The sequence below is a fragment of the Agelaius phoeniceus genome, chromosome 8, assembly GCF_051311805.1.
Source record: "Agelaius phoeniceus isolate bAgePho1 chromosome 8, bAgePho1.hap1, whole genome shotgun sequence".
In the NCBI taxonomy this organism is placed as follows: domain Eukaryota; kingdom Metazoa; phylum Chordata; class Aves; order Passeriformes; family Icteridae; genus Agelaius; species Agelaius phoeniceus.
In genome coordinates, this window is record NC_135272.1 from 19,381,912 (window position 1) to 19,404,711 (window position 22,800).

Here is a 22,800-nt window from a genome sequence, read left to right on the forward strand (position 1 = left end):
GCAAGAAACATTGTCACCAGGAGGAAACGAGCAACAAATTCAAATTTGGAAAATGACAATTGCTGAAATACAACAGAACATGCAGGGCTGATCAGGAAATGCATTCAAATATGAAAGTTACTGACAAAAAAAAAAAAAACAGAAAAAATGCAATGTTTCATTTATCGATTAAAAAAATGAACAAAATCTGTTACTGTATTTTGAATTACAGCCACAAAAATAAGTTAGAAACACATACAAAAGAATTATGTACCACTAAGAGCCTGTGAGAGGCCTGTATGCACATGAAACACAAGCAAAATGAGACTGTTTTGTCTTTTTGAGGAAAAATAACACAATAGTTACTAAAACATTGTTGGAAAAAACCAAAGGTGTTACACTATAGAAGTTTAATCTAGAACATTAATCTATCCTTTACTGAAACAAATAGAAAGGGAGGTTTTCTTAAAGTTTGTCTAAAACAATGAAGTTGAATAAAACTATACAATTACCTGAACTCGTTGAGAATTATCTGAATTATTTGAGAATACATTTTTGGGCACTTATGGATTGCTTAGAAATACAATGTTGAAAGAAAAGTTTATCTTGCTTTATTACACTCAAATTTTTTCACCACTGAACTGATATCTTTTGCTTTGAAGATAGTCCTAAGTTTATTGTTATTTGACCATTTACCATATATTCCAGAGATTCTCAAATAAAACTACCAAATATCCAAGTATTCAATAAATACTAGTACACCCAATATATAAGTCCAGAAAGAAAAATCACATAATTCAAGTTATTGCAAATAAATAGCTAGCTATAACTTCTATAACTTTATAAATATTTAAACAAAATTCTGCTAAGTATAAGTTAGCCTCCTAAATATACAACTAAACTAACAAAACCATTGTCTAAAAGTCAGAAAATAGTTCAGAAAGACAAGTTTATTTTTGGGAAGTTAGACTCTTACACCATTTGCTTTTAAGGCAAACTCAAAGCACATTATCCACTACCTCCCAAAACTCTGTGCTAGCTATTCCTCTTTGGTTAGTTAATGAGTTATAGACTTAAAGCTACTTTAAAAAAATAAAGATCCAAATACAGAAGTATCTCAGTGAGAAAATGTGCACATGCTTCCCGATGCAAAGGTTACAGAAATCAGTAAGCCCTCCTGAAATCCTTTCTGTTCTCACAAAGCAAGTGCTGCCTCCCCTTGTCCAGAGTCACACCTCAGAGAAGAGCCTTTCCTCTCTGTGAGGAAACACAGCTAAAAATGCAAATTCACTTTTCCTTTTCAGCAACAAGTCTGTGAGGAGATCTATCCTTCTGCTGGAAAACAGAATCGGGCTGTCAAGTGAAAGCATGGAAGTCATTGATTTACAGAGAGGAGCTACTGTTCCTTTACAGAAAGGAGCTACTGTTCCTTAGTACAGCAGGCAGTTTTCCAAAGCTGCATGGCATTCTATTCCAAAGCAAAGAGGGAAAAGGAAAGACCAGGACATATGCCTGGTCCTTCCTTTAAACATCCTGGCAAATATTGACAGGTGTACCAGAAATATTAAAACCAGGCTACATGTCACAGAGCTCCAGCCACGTGGTAATTATTTGGCTTTTCTGGTCCCTTCCAGTACAACCGGCTTTAAAGTGTTCTCAACCTGCTTTTTATGTTTTTTGGAGACTTTTCTTAAGAAAGTAACCAATTATATCACTTGAACACTCCTGCTACTGTGATTCACAAAATCAAAAGTATCACTGCGTAGGGCCAAACTCCAGATGAGAGATTACCACCACCACTTCCCACCTCATTTCAGAGCTGTGCAGGTCCCATTCTATGCTTGGCCCACCGTGAGCTGCTGCTCTACACACATATCTTACCTCAGGCTGCACTGCAGGGGGAAATGGCTAAATGTGACTTTTCAAAGATTGTGCCACATTGAATGCTACGTGTAAAAGATTTCATATTAACACAGAATGCCCATTTAGATAGCTTTGATTGCCAAGTAGCAAAGCTACTGCAATTACAACATGCTGGGACAGATTCACAGTTCACAAAGCTTAACAAGCCCTAGGCAGAGCTCTGATATTTCTTTAATGTCTTGCTCTGATAAGACAAACAAACAAAATGTTGATAAAACATGTAATTGCCAACAGAAGAAAGAAACCATTTTTTACTTGACTAACATAATTGGAATTCTTCCTTTCCCATTTACAATACTTCACTAAGACATCTCAGAGCACTCCTACAGAATCTCCTTGTCAATCAGATGAGGTACTTCGGTAAACATTTTAAAACACCTTTCTATTACACATTTTCTTTAGTACAAGACAGATGTGAGAATGGAGGGGGTGGCGGCAAGGAAAAAAGGAATAAAGACATTTTTACCACTTGCCATTCTACTGGTAAGGGACTCCCAAAATGCTTTTATATAAATGCACCATCACAGGTGTCACATGAGTCACTCGACATTAACATCCATTGTGAACCTGAAAACCAATGATTTTTAAGACAGTTTTTTTTGTTTATTAGTTCCAGATTTTTTTAGTGTGTCTGACTATATGCAGATACTTCAAGTGTTCATAACAGTCTAATTAATCTAATTGCAGCAAGGTTTCTTTGTGTAGTTTTTTTTTTTGCTTTAAACAGAATAACAGCATGCTTTTATATTTACCTATTGCACAATTAATTGCTTTTTAATTATATTTCCTATTAAAGTAATTCCACTACTAGAACAAATAGGTCCAGAGAGCCCATTTTGGTCTGTTGGCTCAAGGACTCTCAGAACAAAATAATAATAATTTAAAAAACCCCACCAAAACTCTAATTAAACCATTACATAGAAATATACAGAAAAAGCCTGGAAGAGTTCATGAGTAAACAACACTTGTTTAAAAAACACCTCTGTAATAAAGTACAGTACAGTATACAGATGCCATACCATAATATCTCCAGATGGAGCTGTTACAGACAATGATAATGCCTTTAAAATGCTTATTATGAGCTCTTTGTTTTTTGAAATCATGGTTTAAAAAAAATCTTCAGAGGCTATTTAAAGCACAAAAACTACTTTTAAGGTTCTACCAAAAAGTTGATTTATGATCAGTAAAAAAAAAAAAAAGAATGAACATCACATCTGAGCAAGCAGCCATAACAACCCTACTGCTGCTCCCAGGTTAGCACAGTAACCTCCAGCCCGTGTTCCCAGAGTTATTTCATCTGCTCCAACACTACAGGCTGATGAAGGCTGGAGTATTCCTCCCTTTGTGTTTCAGTGAGAATGTTAACATTCTTACAACAGTTTTATAGAAGCAACAGAATTAAAATACTATCAATTAATAACAGATTTCTGTTATTAAATCAGCCTTCTAAAAATATAAAAATATTTTATATTGTGAAAGTGTCTTTCAATCATACTTAAATTTTCAGTTTTAATAAGGAGTACCTAATTAGAACCATCACTTTAGAACTATGACTTTCTGCTCATTTCACGTAAATAGACAAACAGTTAAAAACATATTTACTAAGATTAAATAGAATTGAATAGCAAAAACATACAATCTGACAATGTTGTCGTGTGCTCTTTCAAAGAGTGCATAGGACATATTTCTGCAGCAGTCAATACAGTAATTCTTGTGATGCAATCTCAGTCAAAGCTGTAAACATTCCTAATTGTAGTTTCTTGGAAACTTTTGGTTCCTTTCAAGTTTTTATTAGCAAGTTGCACTGGGCATTCCCCTGACATTTCCCCCCCCATCAGTTGCAGACAGCATCACCCTCCACCTGTAACCCCTCTGGCTGTTCAGAACTACTCTTCAGCATTTCTTCAATATATGCAGGGCAGTCATCCTTCCCTTGCAGTGCACAGTGACACTTCCCACATGCCAGTGCTAGCAAGGCCCCCAGGGCATGATCTCGAGAAGCAGGCTGATGAGGAAGTCTGCTATGCCTTAATGGGATTTCCTGCAGGTTTGGGATCATAACCATATAGAAAAGTAGCTGCTATTACAAGGATGGCTCCGAGGAAAAAGACACTGAATAGAACAGGGATGAAAAAAAAAGTTTGTTTTAGTTGATGCAAATTTATTTATGCAATACAATCAAAAGAAAGGATATTTTTCCATGAGGAAAACAGAAAGATAAATTATATTTGTCCAATTAATAAAGAGCAAAATAATTTGTATGTATTTCTTTTAGAGGGATGCAGAAAGTTGTTGAGGTAAGAAACTTGTAACTACAAATTAATGTATCATTATACTAACATATTCTGAAAATTAAAATTACACTTTCATGGAATTTCCAAAAGCAATCAGATCAATCCTTTTTTCCTTAAACTTTTACCTAAAGATTTATGCAAAATGGAATCAGGAGCTGAAGAAAAGCAGCTTCTGTGGTTACCCATCCATTCTTATACTACATACATCATGTTGGAGCTGTGTTTGCTTTGAAGTCCAAAGCTTGTGTCAAAATAAATTACTGCTGCCCAAGAACCAGTTTGCAAGTCAGTATAATCAAATTTTTGTCAGATGCAGAAAGATCTGTCTTATGAAAACACAATAAAGGCATCTTTTCTATTGTGACATTTTGGTCTTTCAAGTTTTTTTGATAGTTAAAGTCTGACACAAAATAACCGAAGCCAGCACACAATCAGTATATATTTTAGAAAAGATTCTCATCAGAGACATGACATCATCAACAATTTCATCTTCTGAAACAAATGCTAAAAAAGTGTGGCATATGATATGATAATCCTTCAGAGAATACATTTCACCTGTTTTGGGACATGGCCCCTTGCAACACATTCAAGCATTTAAGTACTTTACATCGATTACCCTTTCAAAACTGTTGATGTGACAGAAACAATTACACAGTTTCAGTTTAAATGCATTGTTAGCATAAGCAAGGGACTAAAGATTAAGTTTGATTAACTCAAGTTAGTCAAGTTTTATTAAATGGGATCGCCTCAAGTTCTACATACTGCTACTTGGCTGTATTTAATTTTCAGCATGTTTGCAGAAGCTGTTAAGTTACTTATTAATTTTCCATTTGAGTACACAGAAATTCTTAAAGCACTTTCTACATTTGTTTTAATGGGACAAGTATAATCTACTTATAATTTAAGTTCAATGTCTTCCACTTTTTAAGACTAAACAACTATTCAATTTCCTTTTTTTGAATGCTTAAGTCCTGATAATACAGAATCACAGAATGGGTAAGGATAAAAGGGACCACAGTATTGCAAACATATATTTTTATCTAAAAAGATGTTTCTTTGTACCAGATACAAAAGTCATAAATATTATTGAAAATATTTTTGTGTTATGAGTACATGTAAGATATGCAAGGAGTGTTGGTCAGTCATAAGTAAAATCCTATTCCTACACCTGGAAGTGGGATTATTAATTCTACACTCCATACAGGAACATGCACTGCAAAGACAAGCAGTGTTCTCAACCTACCCATGTACAAAGCCTGTGGCACACAGAGCCACCACAGTCTGATCCCCAAAGCATCAGGACACTGTACAGGGCCTAGAAGAATGGAGCAAGGACTTCCTTTTCTTTCTTGGCTGTTCTCACTACAAAATGTAGCATTGCCTTTGGAAACAGCTCTGCCTTTGGGCTTCTGGGTGCCCTTGTTCAACTCAGTGCTGCAGCGTGACTGTAGTCACCTGTGTTAGAACCTGTGCTGCGGGCAATGAAAGGCAGCACAGAGGTGATGCCCCTGTGCCGGGCCCCGCAGTGCGGGACATGGAGCGGGCGCAGTCCCTGGTCCCGGGCCCGCAGTGCGGGACACGGAGCAGCGGCAGTCCCTGGTCCCGGCCCCGCAGTGCGGGACACGGAGCAGCGGCAGTCCCTGGTCCCGGCCCCGCAGTGCGGGACACGGAGCAGCGGCAGTCCCTGGTCCCGGGCCCGCAGTGCGGGACACGGAGCGGGCGCAGTCCCTGGTCCCGGCCCCGCAGTGCGGGACACGGAGCAGTGGCAGTCCCTGGTCCCGGCCCCGCAGTGCGGGACACGGAGCAGCGGCAGTCCCTGGTCCCGGGCCCGCACTGCGGGACACGGAGCGGGCGCAGTCCCTGGTCCCGGCCCCGCAGTGCGGGACACGGAGCGGGTGCAGTCCCTGGTCCCGGCCCCGCAGTGCGGGACACGGAGCAGCGGCAGTCCCTGGTCCCGGCCCCGCAGTGCGGGACACGGAGCAGCGGCAGTCCCTGGTCCCGGGCCCGCAGTGCGGGACACGGAGCAGCGGCAGTCCCTGGTCCCGGGCCCCGCACTGCGAGACACGGAGCAGCGGCAGTCCCTGGTCCCGGCCCCGCAGTGCGGGACACGGAGCAGCGGCAGTCCCTGGTCCCGGCCCCGCAGTGCGGGACACGGAGCAGCGGCAGTCCCTGGTCCCGGCCCCGCAGTGCGGGACACGGAGCAGCGGCAGTCCCTGGTCCCGGCCCCGCAGTGCGGGACACGGAGCGGGCGCAGTCCCTGGTCCCGGGCCCGCAGCGCCAGGGGCGCGGTGCCCGCGCGGGGCCGCAGGGGGCGCGCCCGGCCCGAAGAGCGGCCTCGGGCAGCGGCAGCAGCCGCAGGGAGCGCGGCCCCGAGCCGCGGGACCCCGAGCCAGCGGCTCCTCACCCGCCTGAGAAACTCCCTGTTAGCTACGGGATGAGGCTAAACCTTGATGTGCAAGCTGGACCTAGACATTCCGAAGTGCGGGCTTGGATGGGATTTGTTTTTTATTTATTTTCGCAGTTTTATCTGGTAAGCAGTAAGTTTTCAACTTTTTTTTTCAGTAAACATGGAAAATAATTCTTACCTTGTAGGGACAAAATCTTGCAGCCAGAAATAGGAGATCAATGTTGACAGTATAATGGAGAGAGAAGTTGCAAATCCCTTTAAAATGTTGTCGGCATATTTTATAACAGCAGCAATCACCAACCCTCCAAGTGCCTGGAAAAACAGCAAGGTTTGGATTCACAAACTGATAATTTGACTGAGAGCATCTGTTTTGACACCATGCACCTACTTTAGGAAAAGCTTTTGTCTGTGTTGAGGAGCAATACATTTATTTTATATTAGGAATATGTACAGTTGACAATAAATATTGGAGGAGTAGTTCTTTCCCCATTAAAGAAATTGTTGATCACATTACCACCATTAAATGAGTGGAAATGCTTGTACTGTACATTTTTAGTCACATGAGGAAGGGCATATAGAGAGATAAATTTAAACATCACAAAATAAATAATGCTTACATGCTGTTAATTTGCACAATACTTAATCACATACTTGCTATATACTTTCCAGATTTTCATTCAGAGTATGAGAATAATGATAAATCAGACTTTCAACTGTAGAATTCTCAGCACCTTCAAGGACACCCATTAGTTTCCCCAGTTATTTATAGAAGAGTAAATCTCTGAGTGCCTTCACAGAAACATGCAACACAAGGTCTCACCTGTAGAACAACCACCACCCAAGTAAGTTTATTGTATCCTTGAAAAAATCCATTCTTTGACAGTTGTTCTCCATCATAAATGTAAACACCCATCAGTCCAAATATGCTACCAAAAAACCCTGAAAGTACAAGATTGGTTTAAAAGCTTTAGGTGAAAAACATGCAAACAGGTTCCTTGTCCTTAAAGGCTGCTCATGCATTTCTGATTTTAAAATTGGATTGTCACTTGCAATAGCATCACATCCAAATGCAATCAGTTTGCTGTTCTCTTTTAAAAGCTATTCTCCACATTTGAAAGAAGTTTTGATTGTTTCCATAAAGAAATCCTTATTTACTTATCTTCCATTGCTTTCTACTGGAATGGAGAGATTTTTGTTTATGGCATATAGCAAAATTCACTTAAATGCAATTTCAGTTTTCCTGAAACTAGTCATGATTGAAGGCTGAAGTCACCCTATATAACCTGGAGAGAAAAACAGGGAAAACACTCAGTGGAATAGAAGGTCTCTGGCACAGCAGGAGCAGCAATTAGCAGTTTGCCAATTCAGACAAGATCTTTGAAATGGGATTCTCCTGAGCCAGTCTCAAACACAATGAATTTTTACTAGTAGAGACTTAATGTCGAAAGCTGAATCTGAGGTGAGACTGTGGAGTTTTTAATTTGGTGAGTCCATTGTTCTTCTATCAAATGGGAAGCTTTTCCTAATTCCTAGAGCCTGTAAGCAGCTACTCTGTGATTATGTCTGCTATAGTCCTGAGCATGAAAGGGGCAACACTTTTTTCTATTCCTTCTCTGTGAAAAGGTGATTTTCATCATATTTCTCAGCATCTGAAAAAGCCAGAATTGTTTTGAACAAAATAACACCTTCTGTTTGACAAGAAATAATTATTTTGTAGGCAAATCTAAAAACATAGTTATCATTCAGATTAAACCATTTACTTGCAATTTCCAATTAATCTGTTAAGATAAAGAAATACAATAACCTATTCATACATCCTTATTATAGTATTGATGTGCACTAAAAACTGATTTTTAAAACAATTTTAATTTATTTTCCCATTATTTTCAACAGTTTTCATAATTCTCTATGGATATGAAAATGAAAACCTGGTTGGACATGCAGGTTTTTAGCTTGTGTTTTAAGAAAAAACTCTACTTCAGAGCTCTTGCTTATGAATGTCTGGCTAACACTTATGGTGATGTAAAAATGTTTTAATGTATTCAAAATTAAGTTCTGCTTTTTTAACTGAAACCATTTATAATTAAAATACAGTGGTAAGAAAATAAAGGAAAAAAAGATGGCTTATTGACCAACTAACTAATTACAAAAGAAGCCACACCATCTCCTGTTCTTACAGTACTGTGCTACATTCTACCACTCTCCACACAGCTCTGATCCACTGAATCATCTCATGACTTAACTTTACACTGTGGATTTGATCCCCAGTCCATCCTAAGGCACTGGGAAGGTCAAATTCTGCTCAGTGCACTCATTCAAATATGCCATAAATAGTTTTTGCCTACAGGTGAAGACGAGAGTGGTTAATATATGTTAATATAGGTGATGTGAATATAATGTGATACACACTGATAGGTGCACTGTAGGTGCAGCTGTACAAATAGTTAAGATGAACTGGTCTTTTCCATATGCCTCTCCTCAATGATTATGCACACAAAAGAAACTGACCTTTGGTATTGAAATAACAGTAAATAATTACCTCCACTTTGTTCACAAACAAAGCAGATTTTATAGCTTGCGCTTTTAATACAAAAAGCTGCCTACCCAGGCATGAGAAAAAAAAATACATTAATTTTAAAACATCTCAAAACACTGACTTGGAAATGTAATTTGTTTTAATATTCCTACATTCTCTAAAAAATAGTAAAAAAAAATCAATTAACAGTTTCTGCACAAATGTACAGTTACTCTATTAACAAAGTAAATCAAGAACTAGACTGAAATCAGAAAGAAATGGCTATAATTCCCTCTAGCAGAGTTTGAATTTTGGTTTTAAAATAACTTATATGTAGCATACTAACATGTTGGTGGTATTTTTTATTTATACATTTATTTTGCACAATTGTCTTAATGCTTCAGAATGCAGTATCTCTTAACAGATGATTAAAATTAAACTTACCAAGCTGAATGTTTCTGATCCACACAGACTGCTTAGTTTCCTTTAAAATTTTCTCAAAATAAACTCCAGCAAATCCACTAGAAAAGCACGCTATGAGAACTGCAATCAGGCCTACAAACTGTGATCCTGCTGAGTGCTCCTTAGCAGGTGTTGCTTGAGAGTCTGAAGGCCACTGGATGTAAAAACAATTACATAAAACTCACTGATGAAATCAAGTCATGAGAATCTACAAAATGCAAATTTGTTTTCCACCAACAGTAACAGTTACTAAATACAGACAATCACATACTTGAAAAATTTTGTATATTGCACTATAAATACTTTTAAAGGACTGCAAAGCTGTAATTATTTTCCTATGTATATGTAAGGAGTAAAATTGTGCCTGAACTGGGAGAATACTCATCAATTTAAACAGCTGCAGGATTTATATTTTATAAGCAAGAACTGTTTTTGAATCCCAGTATGACTTATCATGGTCATTCTCTGCCACCAACTTGTGACACCCAACAGTTGTTTACCTTACAAATATAGGCACAGTTAGGAAACTACTTACACCAATTGCCTTTAAGGTGAGATGAATTGTGTTTTTCTTGTGCCCCTCTTTGGTGATTGTGCAGACCAGTTAAATCTTGCAATGTGTCTAAGGCTAACTGAATAAAATGCAATGCCATGGACAAAAACTTTCTGAGGAGTTTGTTAAATATTGCCAGAGTATTTTGTTCTAATTTTTCATTATTGAATGTAATCACCGTATCTTTTTCCAAATTCTTAAATGTTAAAGTAAAAGATTTCCAGGTATACTAAAATCTGCTAAAAATTCTTAGAATAGTCTCTTATCCTATGATTCTGCCCTCTGAAAACTATCAGCTCTGATACCTGCACTATTGAGAACTGAGGCCAATTTAGATTTTTTAAATTAGTCCAAAGTAAGTTTGCCATGCTGAATCCATATGACAAAGTAAACACAGCCTGTACTGGCAGAGAAGATCTCTGAATTCCTAATGCCTGAAGAAATGTGCTAATAAAATTGCTATCATTATTACTTGCAGGTTGCTCCAGAGGCCCTGTCACATTCTGTAGTAGAGCACTGGGTTGCAAAAGAGGTGTTATCTTCTGCCTTTGAGCCATTTCTGGTGTCCTCCAGACCTGGCCAGTTGTGATTCGTACCTCCTGACTATACTCTGGGGCTCGTGTGCAGCATTCTGGTAGAATCAGAAAGCTGGATAATCAGTATAGAAATCCATGCTTCTTGAATAAACACATTAAAACCCCACAAATCACCTGCAAATATTTACCTGCACAAATGCCACTCCTGTCATCAATATTACTAGTGACAGCCACTGGTATACACCCAGTTTCTTGCTCAACATGGACACAGAAAACAATGCTGTGGTGAGAATTTTCAGTTGATATGTAACCTAGAAGAACCAGAACAGTTACTGCTACTATGCCACAATTCATAGGTTTTTTGTTTGTTGTTTGTTTGGTTTTTTGTTTTTTTTTTTAATTACAGAGAATTCCAAATATGCAATACCTGGTATGTGGCTGCATCTAGGTTTGACAATGCTACATACAGCAAGTTGTTCTGAAGAGTGTAAATTCCTGAAGGAATAGCAAGTTTAAGGGTTTCCATGGGTTTGTTAAGGATTTCATCACGTAGCACTCTGTTCAGAGTCCGTAAATTGCATTCTACCAAAGAAACAGTAAAAGAAATAGACATTCACTAAAAGGAAAGGAGTGGAAAAAAGAGAAACAGCAATGTTCTGTTCTTAAACTGTTGCCCCTTTTTATAGCTATCACTACACCAAGACCTGAAAATACCATCTATGTTTGTCTCACTTTCACAGGCTTTGTATATTTCCTTATGGAAATATGGCTGCAAGTGCCTTCCTGCAGCCTGGAATATCAGCATGAAAACAATTATTCAAAATACTTTGAGTTAAACTTATTGAAACTCTATCAATAACTTAAGAGAATATATCAAAGAGTACCACCTAAAAAGTGCACATTTAGAATCCTACAGAGTCATCAATATTTATGAATAGACAATGACATTTTTAAGCTGCTGCAAATCAAACAGAAACCAGATAAATCCAGTTTTAAATATACAAAATAAAAACTAGAGTAAATGTGAATATAGTTTTCTTTTTTTTAGCTTTAAACTATGATTCTTCCTGTAACAATAAAATTGCTTCTTCCCTTCTGTATCTGCTGTTTATCACCAGTTTCTAAATTATCATTCATCCTTTGGACACACTTAAAGCTTTTCATTTTTTCCTACTTCTACATACAGATTTCTTAAAATGCCTGAGAAAACACAAACTTTGAGATGTTAACATAAAATTCATTCCTGCCCTCTTCAGTATCCATTCTCTCAAGTAAATATGCAGTATGATTATTGTCTTTCCAAGACTATTTCTTACACAAGGAGAAGGGAAATGCTTTGTTGTATGCCTGTACTCACATGGCTGCTTTGCAGTTGCCACTACAATACAGCATATTGATTAGGAAAATTACTTGGTGCAAAATTTGACACATACTGCTGTCTTTGTAGACTAATACAACACAGGCCAAAATCTTCAGAAGTTCAGCAATAACTACTGCAGTAGAGGATAAGTAACGAGGTCCTTCTTCTTTCAGTGTCCGAGAATAGCGCATGGTCAGCACTAAACTTGTGGTCTGAAAAACCAGGATGCCCAAGGAAAGGTACTTTAAATTGGCAGACATTTCTTGACCTTTTCCTCTCTGAAACAGAAAAAAAGAAACAAACCCAAAGGTCATATTGCAGATATTGGGAATCACTGGTTTGTGTATGTAGGTGAAGGCTCAGAGGGTACTTTCAAGGTGAAGGTGTTTTCTGCTAGGGTACAGCAGAATGCCCAGTGCTCCTGCTGCAGTGAGCTGTTCCCAGACTGAAGAGATTTTCCCACTCTTCCAGCTCTCCCAAGGCTGTCAGGTTGCAGCCTCTGCCTTGCCAGGTGGCACCATACCAGCAAAAGAAGGGTGAGGGTTGGGCTGCTTTAAATGAGAATGAGAGGTATGCCTGGCAGTGAAGGGAAAGGAGAGCTGAGGGAAAGCAGAGTTGGAGAGGAAGACATGGGATAGAGAAGCTTTAGGGGAGGCAGCACTAAACCTGTCCTGCTGATTATCCTGTCCAGAAAAGAATTCATTGAATATAGATGACTAGGTGACTGCAACTGCTTTCTCAGGCTGTGCTGACTACCATAAACTTCATGTTGGTACAGCTGTACCATCCTCATCTCTACCACGTTGATGCTGTTTTCTTTGCAATTTGTCACCAGTTTAAAGGATTAACTTATTGCAGAAGACTAATAGAGACAGTATTTTTCATTTTGCAAGCACAATATATGACAAGGTGATTTTAAAAAAGCTTGCTGCTACTCAGACTATCACATAAATTTTGCTATGCTTCATATAAAGAACTTTCATACACAGAAACTAATGCTTTCTATAAAAGATTATCTTCTACTCCCTTCATTGCCCACTTACTCAAAAACAGAGCCAATTTAATAATGTCAAAGTTAAATCAAATCAATAGCTAGAAGTTTACAACTATGTTTACAAGCAAAAGAAGAGTAACAAGCCAAGACAATGCATGTTGTTCTCAATTTCAGAAGTCAAGACACAGCCCAGCTGCTGGGTGCATATGGCAGAGCTGTCCTCGTGTTTTATACCTGCAGGCACCCAACTTCTGACTCATTAACTACACAGCTTTGTCCACACTGCTCAAGGATGTGCTGGTACCTCCAAGTATTTATGGCTAGAACTGAAGCAGTTTCTTGCTAACTGCGTTTCTCTAGCTCAAGATGCATTTCATTGCTGGTTTTGTAGACATTTGGAGAGCTAAACTCTTCAAATATTTCTGATTTGTCCTTATATTGTCTCTAAGCATTTATAGATTTTCTCCAGTCAAATATTCAAAGTCAAATTATTACCTGTACAACACTGACACTTAAAAGAGACTGTAGTAACCTGCAAACAGGAGTGAATTATCAACAGCCACAAAGATATGAAGCACACATTTGTATCCTATGCAATAAAATTATTCATCTTAAAAAATCATACCTTTGTAAAAATATTTGTAAAAGCATACTGGTAAATAAGGAAGAAAAAGATGCCAGGATGCTGAAACTAAGGAAGAAACACACAAGGTTTCATTAAGGAATCTTAATAAGAGATACTTTTGCATGAACTACAATCTCATTTAACTTCTGAAGAAACAAATACTAAAGATACACGAGAGCAATATGAATCAAACAGAAATATAAACTATGAAGGAGAAGAAAGCTGCAGACAATACTCAAGATTTGCTGTTTTCCACTGGTTCTGGTGAAATAATCCATTACATGAGGGTGTTAACTGTGGAATTATGCATCCTAAACAACAAAACTGAGATGATCTCTTAGTTGAAGAACAACAACTAAAGAATAAATTTGCTACAGCTGAGAACAAGTAGGAGAAAAAGAATGGTTCCTGCAAAGTGATGAAGAAGTGACATGCACATTCAGAGACCATGCTTTCTGGAGAGGTACCAGCAACAGAGACAGAGGGAAAAAAGGTAAAGAAAAAAAAAACCTACTGAGAGAAGATACAGAACTGAATGTCACTAAAAGGCTTGCCTGTGATACTAGAGAAAACTGACATTTATGTGAGCCAACTTGAACAAACAATTTCTTTCACTGTTCCCATCTATCTCATTTTTTAGTATTCAAACCTGAAAAACTGGAAATAAAGAGCAACATATTGTTAAGACAAAAATTTCATGAAAGCACACATACAGATAAGTCCTTAGAACTTTAGGTTGTAGGTTTTTAAACTTGTTTTTGGCTGTTTTTGTTTGGTTGGTTTTAGTTTTCAAAATGCTTCTGAACACACATATCCCTCCTGACTTGAACCCAAATTTCTGCATTCTGTCAGCCTGTGAAATGACAAAGGGTTTTACAAATGTTAAAAATCATCAGATATCAATTCTGTAACCTTCAAAACAGACAGTAGTATTAAAAATAATGTTCACATTAATTTCTTTGTAAAATACAACCATCTATTTATGAAGCAGCTCAAAATGTAATTTTAAAAGTAAATCACAAGTATGCTAATGAGCAAGTACCAGAGCATTCAGCATGAAAATACACCAACAAGCACAACACTTTGATAAACCCATAAACAAAGCCATAAAGAATCCATACCACATCATTATATTTAACTTCTGTCTTCTCTTCCTTGGAAGTCATGATAGAAAAAGGGAACTTTTCCCAAACAATGTATCTCAAAAAGGCAGGAAATATTTCCTGCTAATGCAAGGAAATCACTAATGCATTTCAGAGTTCCAAAAGTGCACATCAAAGGGAACCTAAGTGTCCAGCATGATAGCTGAAATAAGGGTATTTTTTAAAAGTTGTCCTATCAGTGGTCAGCAAGACAGGCTTGTAGACAGCAAGTGTGTGAAGTTGCATGCTGTACTTACAAGCTGGTTCACTGAGCAGGAACTAGAGTTCTGAAATGTACAGATGCCAGTAATATAATCACTCCTAAGCACACAGAACACCTCATCAGCTCTCCTGGTCCCTTCTCTTTTAAAAGAGAAGCTTATCAGCTCACAGACCTCTCCTGCAAACTGTCAACAATCCACAAAAGGAGCAAGATATTGAACTTTAAAGAGTTGGGCAGTCTTCAACTGCAGTCTCATAGCACTTTTAGATTTACAGGTGACTATCAGAGGTGTAAGAGCTCACTTGTAGCCATGAGCTCCTGCTACCCTCACAGCAGCAGCCTGTGCAGTCACAGAACAAATGAACTATTGCCTTCAGTAACAGCCCACATCTGGATTGTCTTAAACCAACAATGATATCAAAGTTCCCACTGCATTTCCTGTACAGAGTTACAACTCAGGTTTCTCACTGGCTTTGGATGCACTGCTTGGTACTCTGCAGGATAAATCTGTTTGAAAACTCAGATTTAGGTTTGCTCATTCAAAGACTGGAAGTTGAGTGGTGACATGAACCCTGTCTTCTGAACTGTACCTTACACTGGGATGTGCTAAGGACCTGCATTCCCTGACTATGATACTAAACAACTCATCTCAGCACTGGGCTCGGTACTTTCTCTTCTGTCAGTCTATGTTAAAAAAATCAGTTCCTTCTGCGTCATTCCTTAGGTGTGCCAGGGACACACCCTGCAGCCACAGGGAAGGAAGGCAGCCCACACGGGAGCCAATCCACAGGAAGCCAAGGTGGCATTTACAGCCACGGAACATTTGGATTCAGTACTCACAGCTGCATAAAATTTGGATTCTATGTGAAGAGCTGTTCTCCTTGAAAGTAAAAAGGAGAAGGATGCTGGAAAGGTTCTCAGAACACAAACCAAAGCAAAGCAATCTATACAGGAAGTAATACTTTCAGCTCAAAGTACCATACTGCCCAAAGTCTGAAGAATAACTCTTCAAAAGAAGCAGATTTTTTGAAGAGGAAAATCACATATTTCCAGCTCATAATATTAATTCAAAACTGAATACATTTCTGACTTGCAGATTTTCATCTCCCTTTGTAATACCTCCAACCCAGGCTAAAACTTAGTATTTTATGTTTTATTTTTATTTCATCCCTACACTTTCCCTCCTCAAATACTGGTAAATTCTAATATTTGCAGATGAAATTAGGCCCTAATCAATTTGATTTAATGAACAGCACACCAAAACTCCTTGGTACTAATCAGTGTTTCCTACAGAGCAATAAGATTATGGGACTTTTCTTAACCTTAAGTTTTTGTCTTTTAAAGATCTGATGGTATAAACTTCTGAAGTTTTCAGCTGTAGAAGTATCTACTGTTGCAAAATCCTGTACAAAATTAAGGATTAGTTTATGAACTGATTCTATTCTTAACTTTGTAGAAGGACTCAAAATCAGAATTACAGGGAGTATCAGAGAAACTTATAGGAAAAACTCCAAGCACCCAACATTATCTGAAGAAGTAGATGAAAGTCAAGAAAAAAATTAAGAGTAAATTCCAGCAAGTCTCACAAAAAAGTAAGTTAAATTCACCAAAAGATTTCACAAAAATAACCTCCACTGACAACTATTTCTTTACTCCTCCATACCCCATCACAAGTAAAGTTTAATTTAAAAAAAGAAAAATAAACTAACTAGTATCATGCTCCAAATCTTCACAGTGATGTCATTACATGAATTAAATTCCTTCCAGCCTAGCTGTGAAATGTTTTTACTGCTGACAGTTTTTTAGAGTAAAAAAGCCAAGTTACAGGAGTTATTTTCTTAGGTCTTATTCAATTTTATGACTAATCAGTTTAACATTGCTCAACCAACAAAAGGCATTTGTGTATCAGTTAAAATGCAAGGCCCAACACAGAAGGAGACAACCAGCCTCTCAAAACTTCCAAAGGCAAAGTTTAAATTTTCTGTGCTACTACACCAAATTCTCCATATGGGTTCTGCTGGAAAATAAACACTGATTGAATCTGCTTCTGTGTCATTCCAGTGGTACATGTACGGACACACTTCCTGAGCATTTGCTTTGAAGTTAGGATAAGAGATTAAAGAAACAGGATGGTGTTCTCATATTTCTCCAGTGAAATATGAACCTAGTGCTGATGCCACACCTATACAAATACAATAAGCTGTCAACAAAGGAAAAGCCCAACTGGAAGGTGGAGTAAGAGAGAGAACTCACAGAACCTAAAAAACTATAAAACTTCATTCTATGCTTTACTTACTTTCTACACGCATTGCCCTCTTCCCTGTGCTGGATAACACACAAGTAACATGTCATTTTCTGCAACACAACTACATTCCTCAGAGAAACTTCTACTCCACAAATATTCTTTTTTTTTTTTGAGTGAATATAGCTTTGTATTTATCAGAAGTGGTGTAAAATACAACCTATACTTTAAGTATAGAAATAAATGGAAGAAAGGAACCTCATGAAATCCAGCAAGGCCAAGTGCAAGGGCCTGGGTGTGGGCTGGGCTAATTCGGGAACAGGCTGCCCAGAGAACTGGAGAAACTGGAGAAACTGGAGAAACTCCATTACTCCATAAGTGTTCAAGGCCAGGTTGGATGGTTCATGGAAGGTGTCCCTGCTCAGGGCAGGGAGTCAGAAACAGATGATCTTAAAGGTCCCTTCCAACCCAAAACATTCTGTGATATTATGACAAATATTCCCCATGGTACAGAGGCTGCATAGACCTCCCCAAATCTAGTTAAGTGCTGCTGAACTGCATTCTGAAGTAGATTTTACAGACACACAAATAATTTAACTGCCATATTTGGACTGCTAAAATTTGACAATACATTTCTTTCTCCCCTCACCACCACAAGATTAAATCTGTCATGTCACTGTAACTGTAGCAATGCATGTCCTAAAAATTTTGTATATCTCACTTTAAAATGTCACTACTACATTTTCCATTTTCCTCATACTGTGAACAGGTTTCTTATTTGTTCCCTCCCATAAGCTATCTACAATTGTCAGCTGTTCCTCCCCAAATACCTGGCACTTTGCACTAAATCACTGCAAATAACTTCATCATTTTAAAACTTACCTTACTCTTTCTTTTGTTTTCCAGTTTGTTATTCATTTTTCTTGCTGGAGACATAAAGTGCACTAAGTACACTATGAACAAAAACAAAACTGTGCTTCTCTTTGAGTTTGTACAATTCTTCAGAAGTGTGGTAAAAATAAAATCCTCTAGCAAAGTCTGTTCCTCACTCTTCGAGCAGAAACTGAGGAACAAAGTTTTTTTTTCATATGAAAGTTTCATTCAGGCAGTATTTCCAATTTCTCAATTTACATTAAAAAAATCTTTACTGAAAAGAAGTAAAAACATAACTGCATTCAAATGGTATTTTCAAGACAAGGTGATCAAGTAGAACACAGTAGATCACTGCAGGACCTTGCTCCTGCAACGTCATCTTGCTCCCTAGGCACAACCGTATCTCGTGTGCTGGCATTGGCTGGGGTAGAGTTCACTTTCTTCACAGTAGCTGGCAGGGAGATGTGTTTGGGATTTGTGCTGAAAAGTGCTGGCAACACAGGGACATTTTCACTATTGTTGAGCGGGAATTACACTTTTCTGCCTCCCACCCCACCAGTGAGGAGGCTGGGAATGCACAAGAAGTTGGGAGGAGCAGAGCCAGGAAAGCTGACCTCAAGAGACCAGAGGGATATATCCCAGACCATATGGAGTCATGCTCAGTACATAAAGCTGGGAGAAGAAAGGAGGGATGAGGTTCAGAATATGCTGTTTGTCTTCCCATGTCACTGTTCCACATGCTGGAGCCCTGCTTTCCTGGAGATGGCCGAACACCTGCTTTCCCATGGAATGTGGTAAAAGAATTCTTTGGTTTGCTTTGCTTGCATGTGCAGCCTTTGCTTTACCTACTGCACTGTCTATGTCTCAACTCACAGGTTTTCTCGCTTTTACCTTTCTGACTGTCTGCCCCATCCCACCAGGGGGAGTGAGCAAGTGTCTGTGTGGTGCTTAGTTGCCAGCTGGGGTCAAACCACAACTCATGGCCATTTTAAAACCACGCAGATGGTTTTCAAAACTGGCAAGTGCACCTAGGTTCAGAGCAGTTACACATTAAATGGTAACTGTTAAAGATCAACCAATGATTTCTTCTCAACTTTACTCCAAAACCTTGGCTTCTGCCAAAGATAGTGGAGGATGTATCAGTAATTCACTGGCCATATATATCATTCAACCAGGAAATTCCATCACTGCCAAGTTTAACAAAGGGAATGCAATTCCATATTAACTATTAACTAAAGTCTCATTTCAGAGAAAGCTATAAATTCCTTGGGACTCAGGCAAGGTTTTCTTACATGACAGAAAACTGAGCAGAAAGGGAACGTAGGTGAGTTGTTTTATGAGCTCCCAAAGGTTTTCCATTTGTTTCTTGCTTTTGTGGGGGAAAAAAAATAGCATTCTAATCTATGTATCAGGCAAGAAGAGTAAAGCATTGTGAATCTTAAAATGTGGGATCTGTGGCTAAGTGCTCTTTAAGCCCACCACCCTTATCCTTAACACCAGACCCAAGAATCCAGAGATCATATTTTTTTGGCTGATGAAAATTTGGTTAGATGAATGTTATACAAATCACATATTGAGTATAAATATTCTGCATTCTGGAACTTCAGGCCCTCATTAAGCTAAATGTTAACACCAGCACTTTTTTATAAGATGAAGACTTCAACTCTGCCCAGTAGTGCAATAGTTTTATATTGACATAACAGTCATTAAGCCAAACTCTGCCTGCCAAGACAGAAATTTGATACAAGCTGCCTCGTTTTCACACAGTACATACACTGTGCTCATTATATAGATCACAGCACAGATAGATCCCAGCAGCCACATTCAGCCTCTGCAAGCAAGGAGCCATTCAGTTCTCAGTTTCAGTTCAAATGCCCACCCCTCCTCAAGCACACAGGAGTGCAATGCCATGAACCAAGGGAGTGCCGGAATGCAGCTCCTGCAGATGTATCAAGCCAGTGAAGGAGCCTGATTTAAGGTGCTGAAAGACTGAACATTGAATCCAGCTGGGCTTCAGCTGCAGCTTACACTTAGGCTATTTATGAATTACAAATCAAGTCTGGGTGCCCAAGGCAACACTGTGTCAAACACCTCAGTCAAGGTGACCTACCTGGAGTAGAATAACGCAAACTAGATCCTCCAGGGAAAATCAATCTGTAGGCATTGCAGCATGCTAGTGATTACAAATAAAATGAGACAACTGAACTGCACTGAAGAGATATAAATGTAAGACAAGATTCAGAAATCCAGTGGCAAAATCCTGAACCCCTAACTCCTAACCATCTGACATTATCATGCCAGATCCTGAGAAGTAGAGATGTTAAGAATCTCTCCTCCCCTCCAGAGACACCTTCCATTGATGTGATCCAGCTGTGCAGCCTCCTGAGCTCCAGCAAAGGCACATAGCCTGCACAGGAGCTTCCATATGGTGGGAACTGAAGTAACCAGTGAAGAACAAGCCCAGGCAGCGAGCGGTTCAAGAACAGTCTGGGAGGAATAACTGTGTCTAGCAAGCCTTCCCAAAAATAAGTATGTGTTGTGCTCCCTGAACACTACCAAATCCAGAACCGGTTTAAGGGGACATGTGATTTGAATTCCACAGGTTATTAGCACAGATGATCCCTGCCTTTTACTCCTTGTTGCAAACAATAGCATCACCTGAATAAGCAATTAGGCCGTGTAGGCAGCCTGTGGGATTGTTGGAGGCAGAGTTACTCCTAACAATACATTGCTCTAAAGAAAGCACATTTACACTTACTAGAACCAAACCAGTATTTGTGCTACACATACTACTTCTACCAACCAGAATATCATGCATCCCAAACCAACGGATACTTATCGCTCAGAACTGTGATTTTCAACCACAAGTTCTTCTCATAATGCCTAACAATGTACAAGGGAATAATGAACTACACTGTACATTGTAAATCACTTTCTCCACAATTTTCACCTCCCTCAAACTCACCCTGCAGCCTGTAGCTCAACTCGGTGAGCACACTGGTAAGTCAAGTGCAGTGCCTATGGAAAGAAGCAACCCCACAGATTTCAAGAAAAGCAGTCCATCACCTAATGTTAATTCCAAGACCCACTCTGTCATTCTGCACATAAGGTCTTTAAAAAGCAAAGGTTGTCTTAGATACCAATTCTCCTGTGTAGAGACCCAATGAAAAATAAAACTTCCCACTGTGGTGCTCACTCAGATTTAGAAAGGTTTGTTGCGTACCTTCTTTATGTCCCAAATAACACCCCTCTTTGCTCAAATCTATGTCAGTCTTCTTCACCCAATCATTACCTTAAAATATTTTATCTGGAATCCAAGTCTTCCTTCCTCTGGTTTAAAACATAGTTTATAGTATTTAATAAAACGAAACAACTTCGGGTACCTTCTGATATTTATCTTTTATCTTTCAGTTTATTCCATAATATGCATTATTACACTTGTTATCTCTCTATCCTCTGAGTTTCCGCTTAATCCATAAGTGTTGAACCACTAGAGCGTTTCTCACTTCAAAAACTTGGTATAAAATTATGATAACCATGTAAATACTTGCAAAATGTGCATTTCTGTAAACTTTACATGCAGCACCACATCACGCATAGTGAGCATCTCCTCAGCAGAGCACCAGCAAGGCAGTCACAACCTCAGCAGCACTGACACAGCTCTGGGCAGATCCTGCCCCTTCCCAACTTCACACACGGCCGCTTCCCCACAGCAACTTCAACATCACCCTCTCCTCCCTCTTGCCCAAACCGCTCCATTTCCAGCCATTTCTCTCGGTGTCCCTTCAATCCCACCCTTTCCCTCCCGTGCCTGCTCCCACAGCCCTGCTCCCCGCCCCATCCACTAACCCCAAAGGTTCCCCCCCGCAGGCCTCCCTCAGGCTCCCCCTCACGCCCAGCCCCGCACCGCTCCGCTGGGGCGGCCCGGCCGGGCTCCACTCCCACCTGCGCGCCCGCCCGGCGGCCCCGCTCGCCGCTCACCGCCGGCCCAGCTCGGCTCGCTCCGGCTCCCGGTGCTTCCGGGAGCCGCGGTCCCGTCCCGCAAAGGCTCCGGCTGCCGCCGAGCCCCGCCCGCTCGGTTCCCAGGGCCGCGGCTGCAGCGAGAGCCGGCAGCGGCCGGGCGGGCGCGGGGCCGGGCCCCGGCCGTGTGAGGGCAGCGGCGCGGGGCACGGGCGGCTCCCGGAGCCCGCACTCCCTGCGGCCCGGGCAGCGATCCGCCCCAACCGTGAGCGGGGCGCTTCGGCAGCCACTGACACCAGCGTTTGTATGAAACCCATCACAAATTTATTAGAGAATGGTAGGGCTGGTTCGAATTAAGGTACGGGCCTCTCAAACAGAACATTCCTGTGTTGTCCAAGAAGCAAATTGTCCACCGAATTTTGAAGATTGTAAACAGGCATAACTTTGTGCGTCAATTGCAGGTTGATTTACCGATGGCTGGCAAACGGTAGTGCTGCACATCAAAACCGGGTGAAATCCTGGCCCCGCGGAAACTGGTAGGAGAACTTGGATCGAAACCTCTCCCACCAATTGTAAACCGTGACAGAAAAGCACACTACTAACAATGGTAATTTTAATAGCAGGCACATATTCAATAGATAACACATTCATTAGAAGTATGCTTTAGGTGAATGCGCTTTGTTAACACCAAACAGAAGGTGGCTCTGAGAGC

The 22,800-nt window shown here is 39.8% G+C and overlaps 1 protein-coding gene across 2 annotated transcripts; it reads right to left on the minus strand.

Annotated features, from left to right (window-relative positions):
- Window positions 1–911: 911 nt before the first annotated feature.
- On the minus strand, window positions 912–22,365 carry SLC35A3 (solute carrier family 35 member A3). 2 transcript variants are annotated; one of them, XM_054638449.2, is made up of 8 exons: window positions 22,074–22,365; window positions 12,103–12,307; window positions 11,097–11,251; window positions 10,858–10,980; window positions 9,563–9,734; window positions 7,424–7,542; window positions 6,782–6,915; window positions 912–4,014 (listed from the first exon to the last, which is right to left on the minus strand). In XM_054638449.2, exons 2-8 carry the CDS (start codon window positions 12,287–12,289, stop codon window positions 3,924–3,926), a joined length of 981 nt encoding a protein of 326 aa, XP_054494424.2. In that variant the 5' UTR covers window positions 12,290–12,307; window positions 22,074–22,365; the 3' UTR covers window positions 912–3,923. The 2 variants fall into 2 exon arrangements, with proteins under 2 accessions (XP_054494424.2, XP_077038288.1); XM_077182173.1 differs by having other exon boundaries at window positions 22,110–22,237.
- Window positions 22,366–22,800: the final 435 nt, after the last annotated feature.

Coding starts and splice junctions, on each gene's coding strand:
- SLC35A3 (XM_054638449.2), bottom strand. CDS start 12,289: ATGTCTGCCAATTTAAAGTACCTTTCCTTGGGCATCCTGGTTTTTCAG. Junction 7,543..9,562: donor GATCAGAAACATTCAGCTTG/GTAAGTTTAATT, acceptor TTGTACTTTCAG/GGTTTTTTGGTAGCATATTT. Junction 4,015..6,781: donor CAAGATTTTGTCCCTACAAG/GTAAGAATTATT, acceptor TGTTCTATTCAG/TGTCTTTTTCCTCGGAGCCA.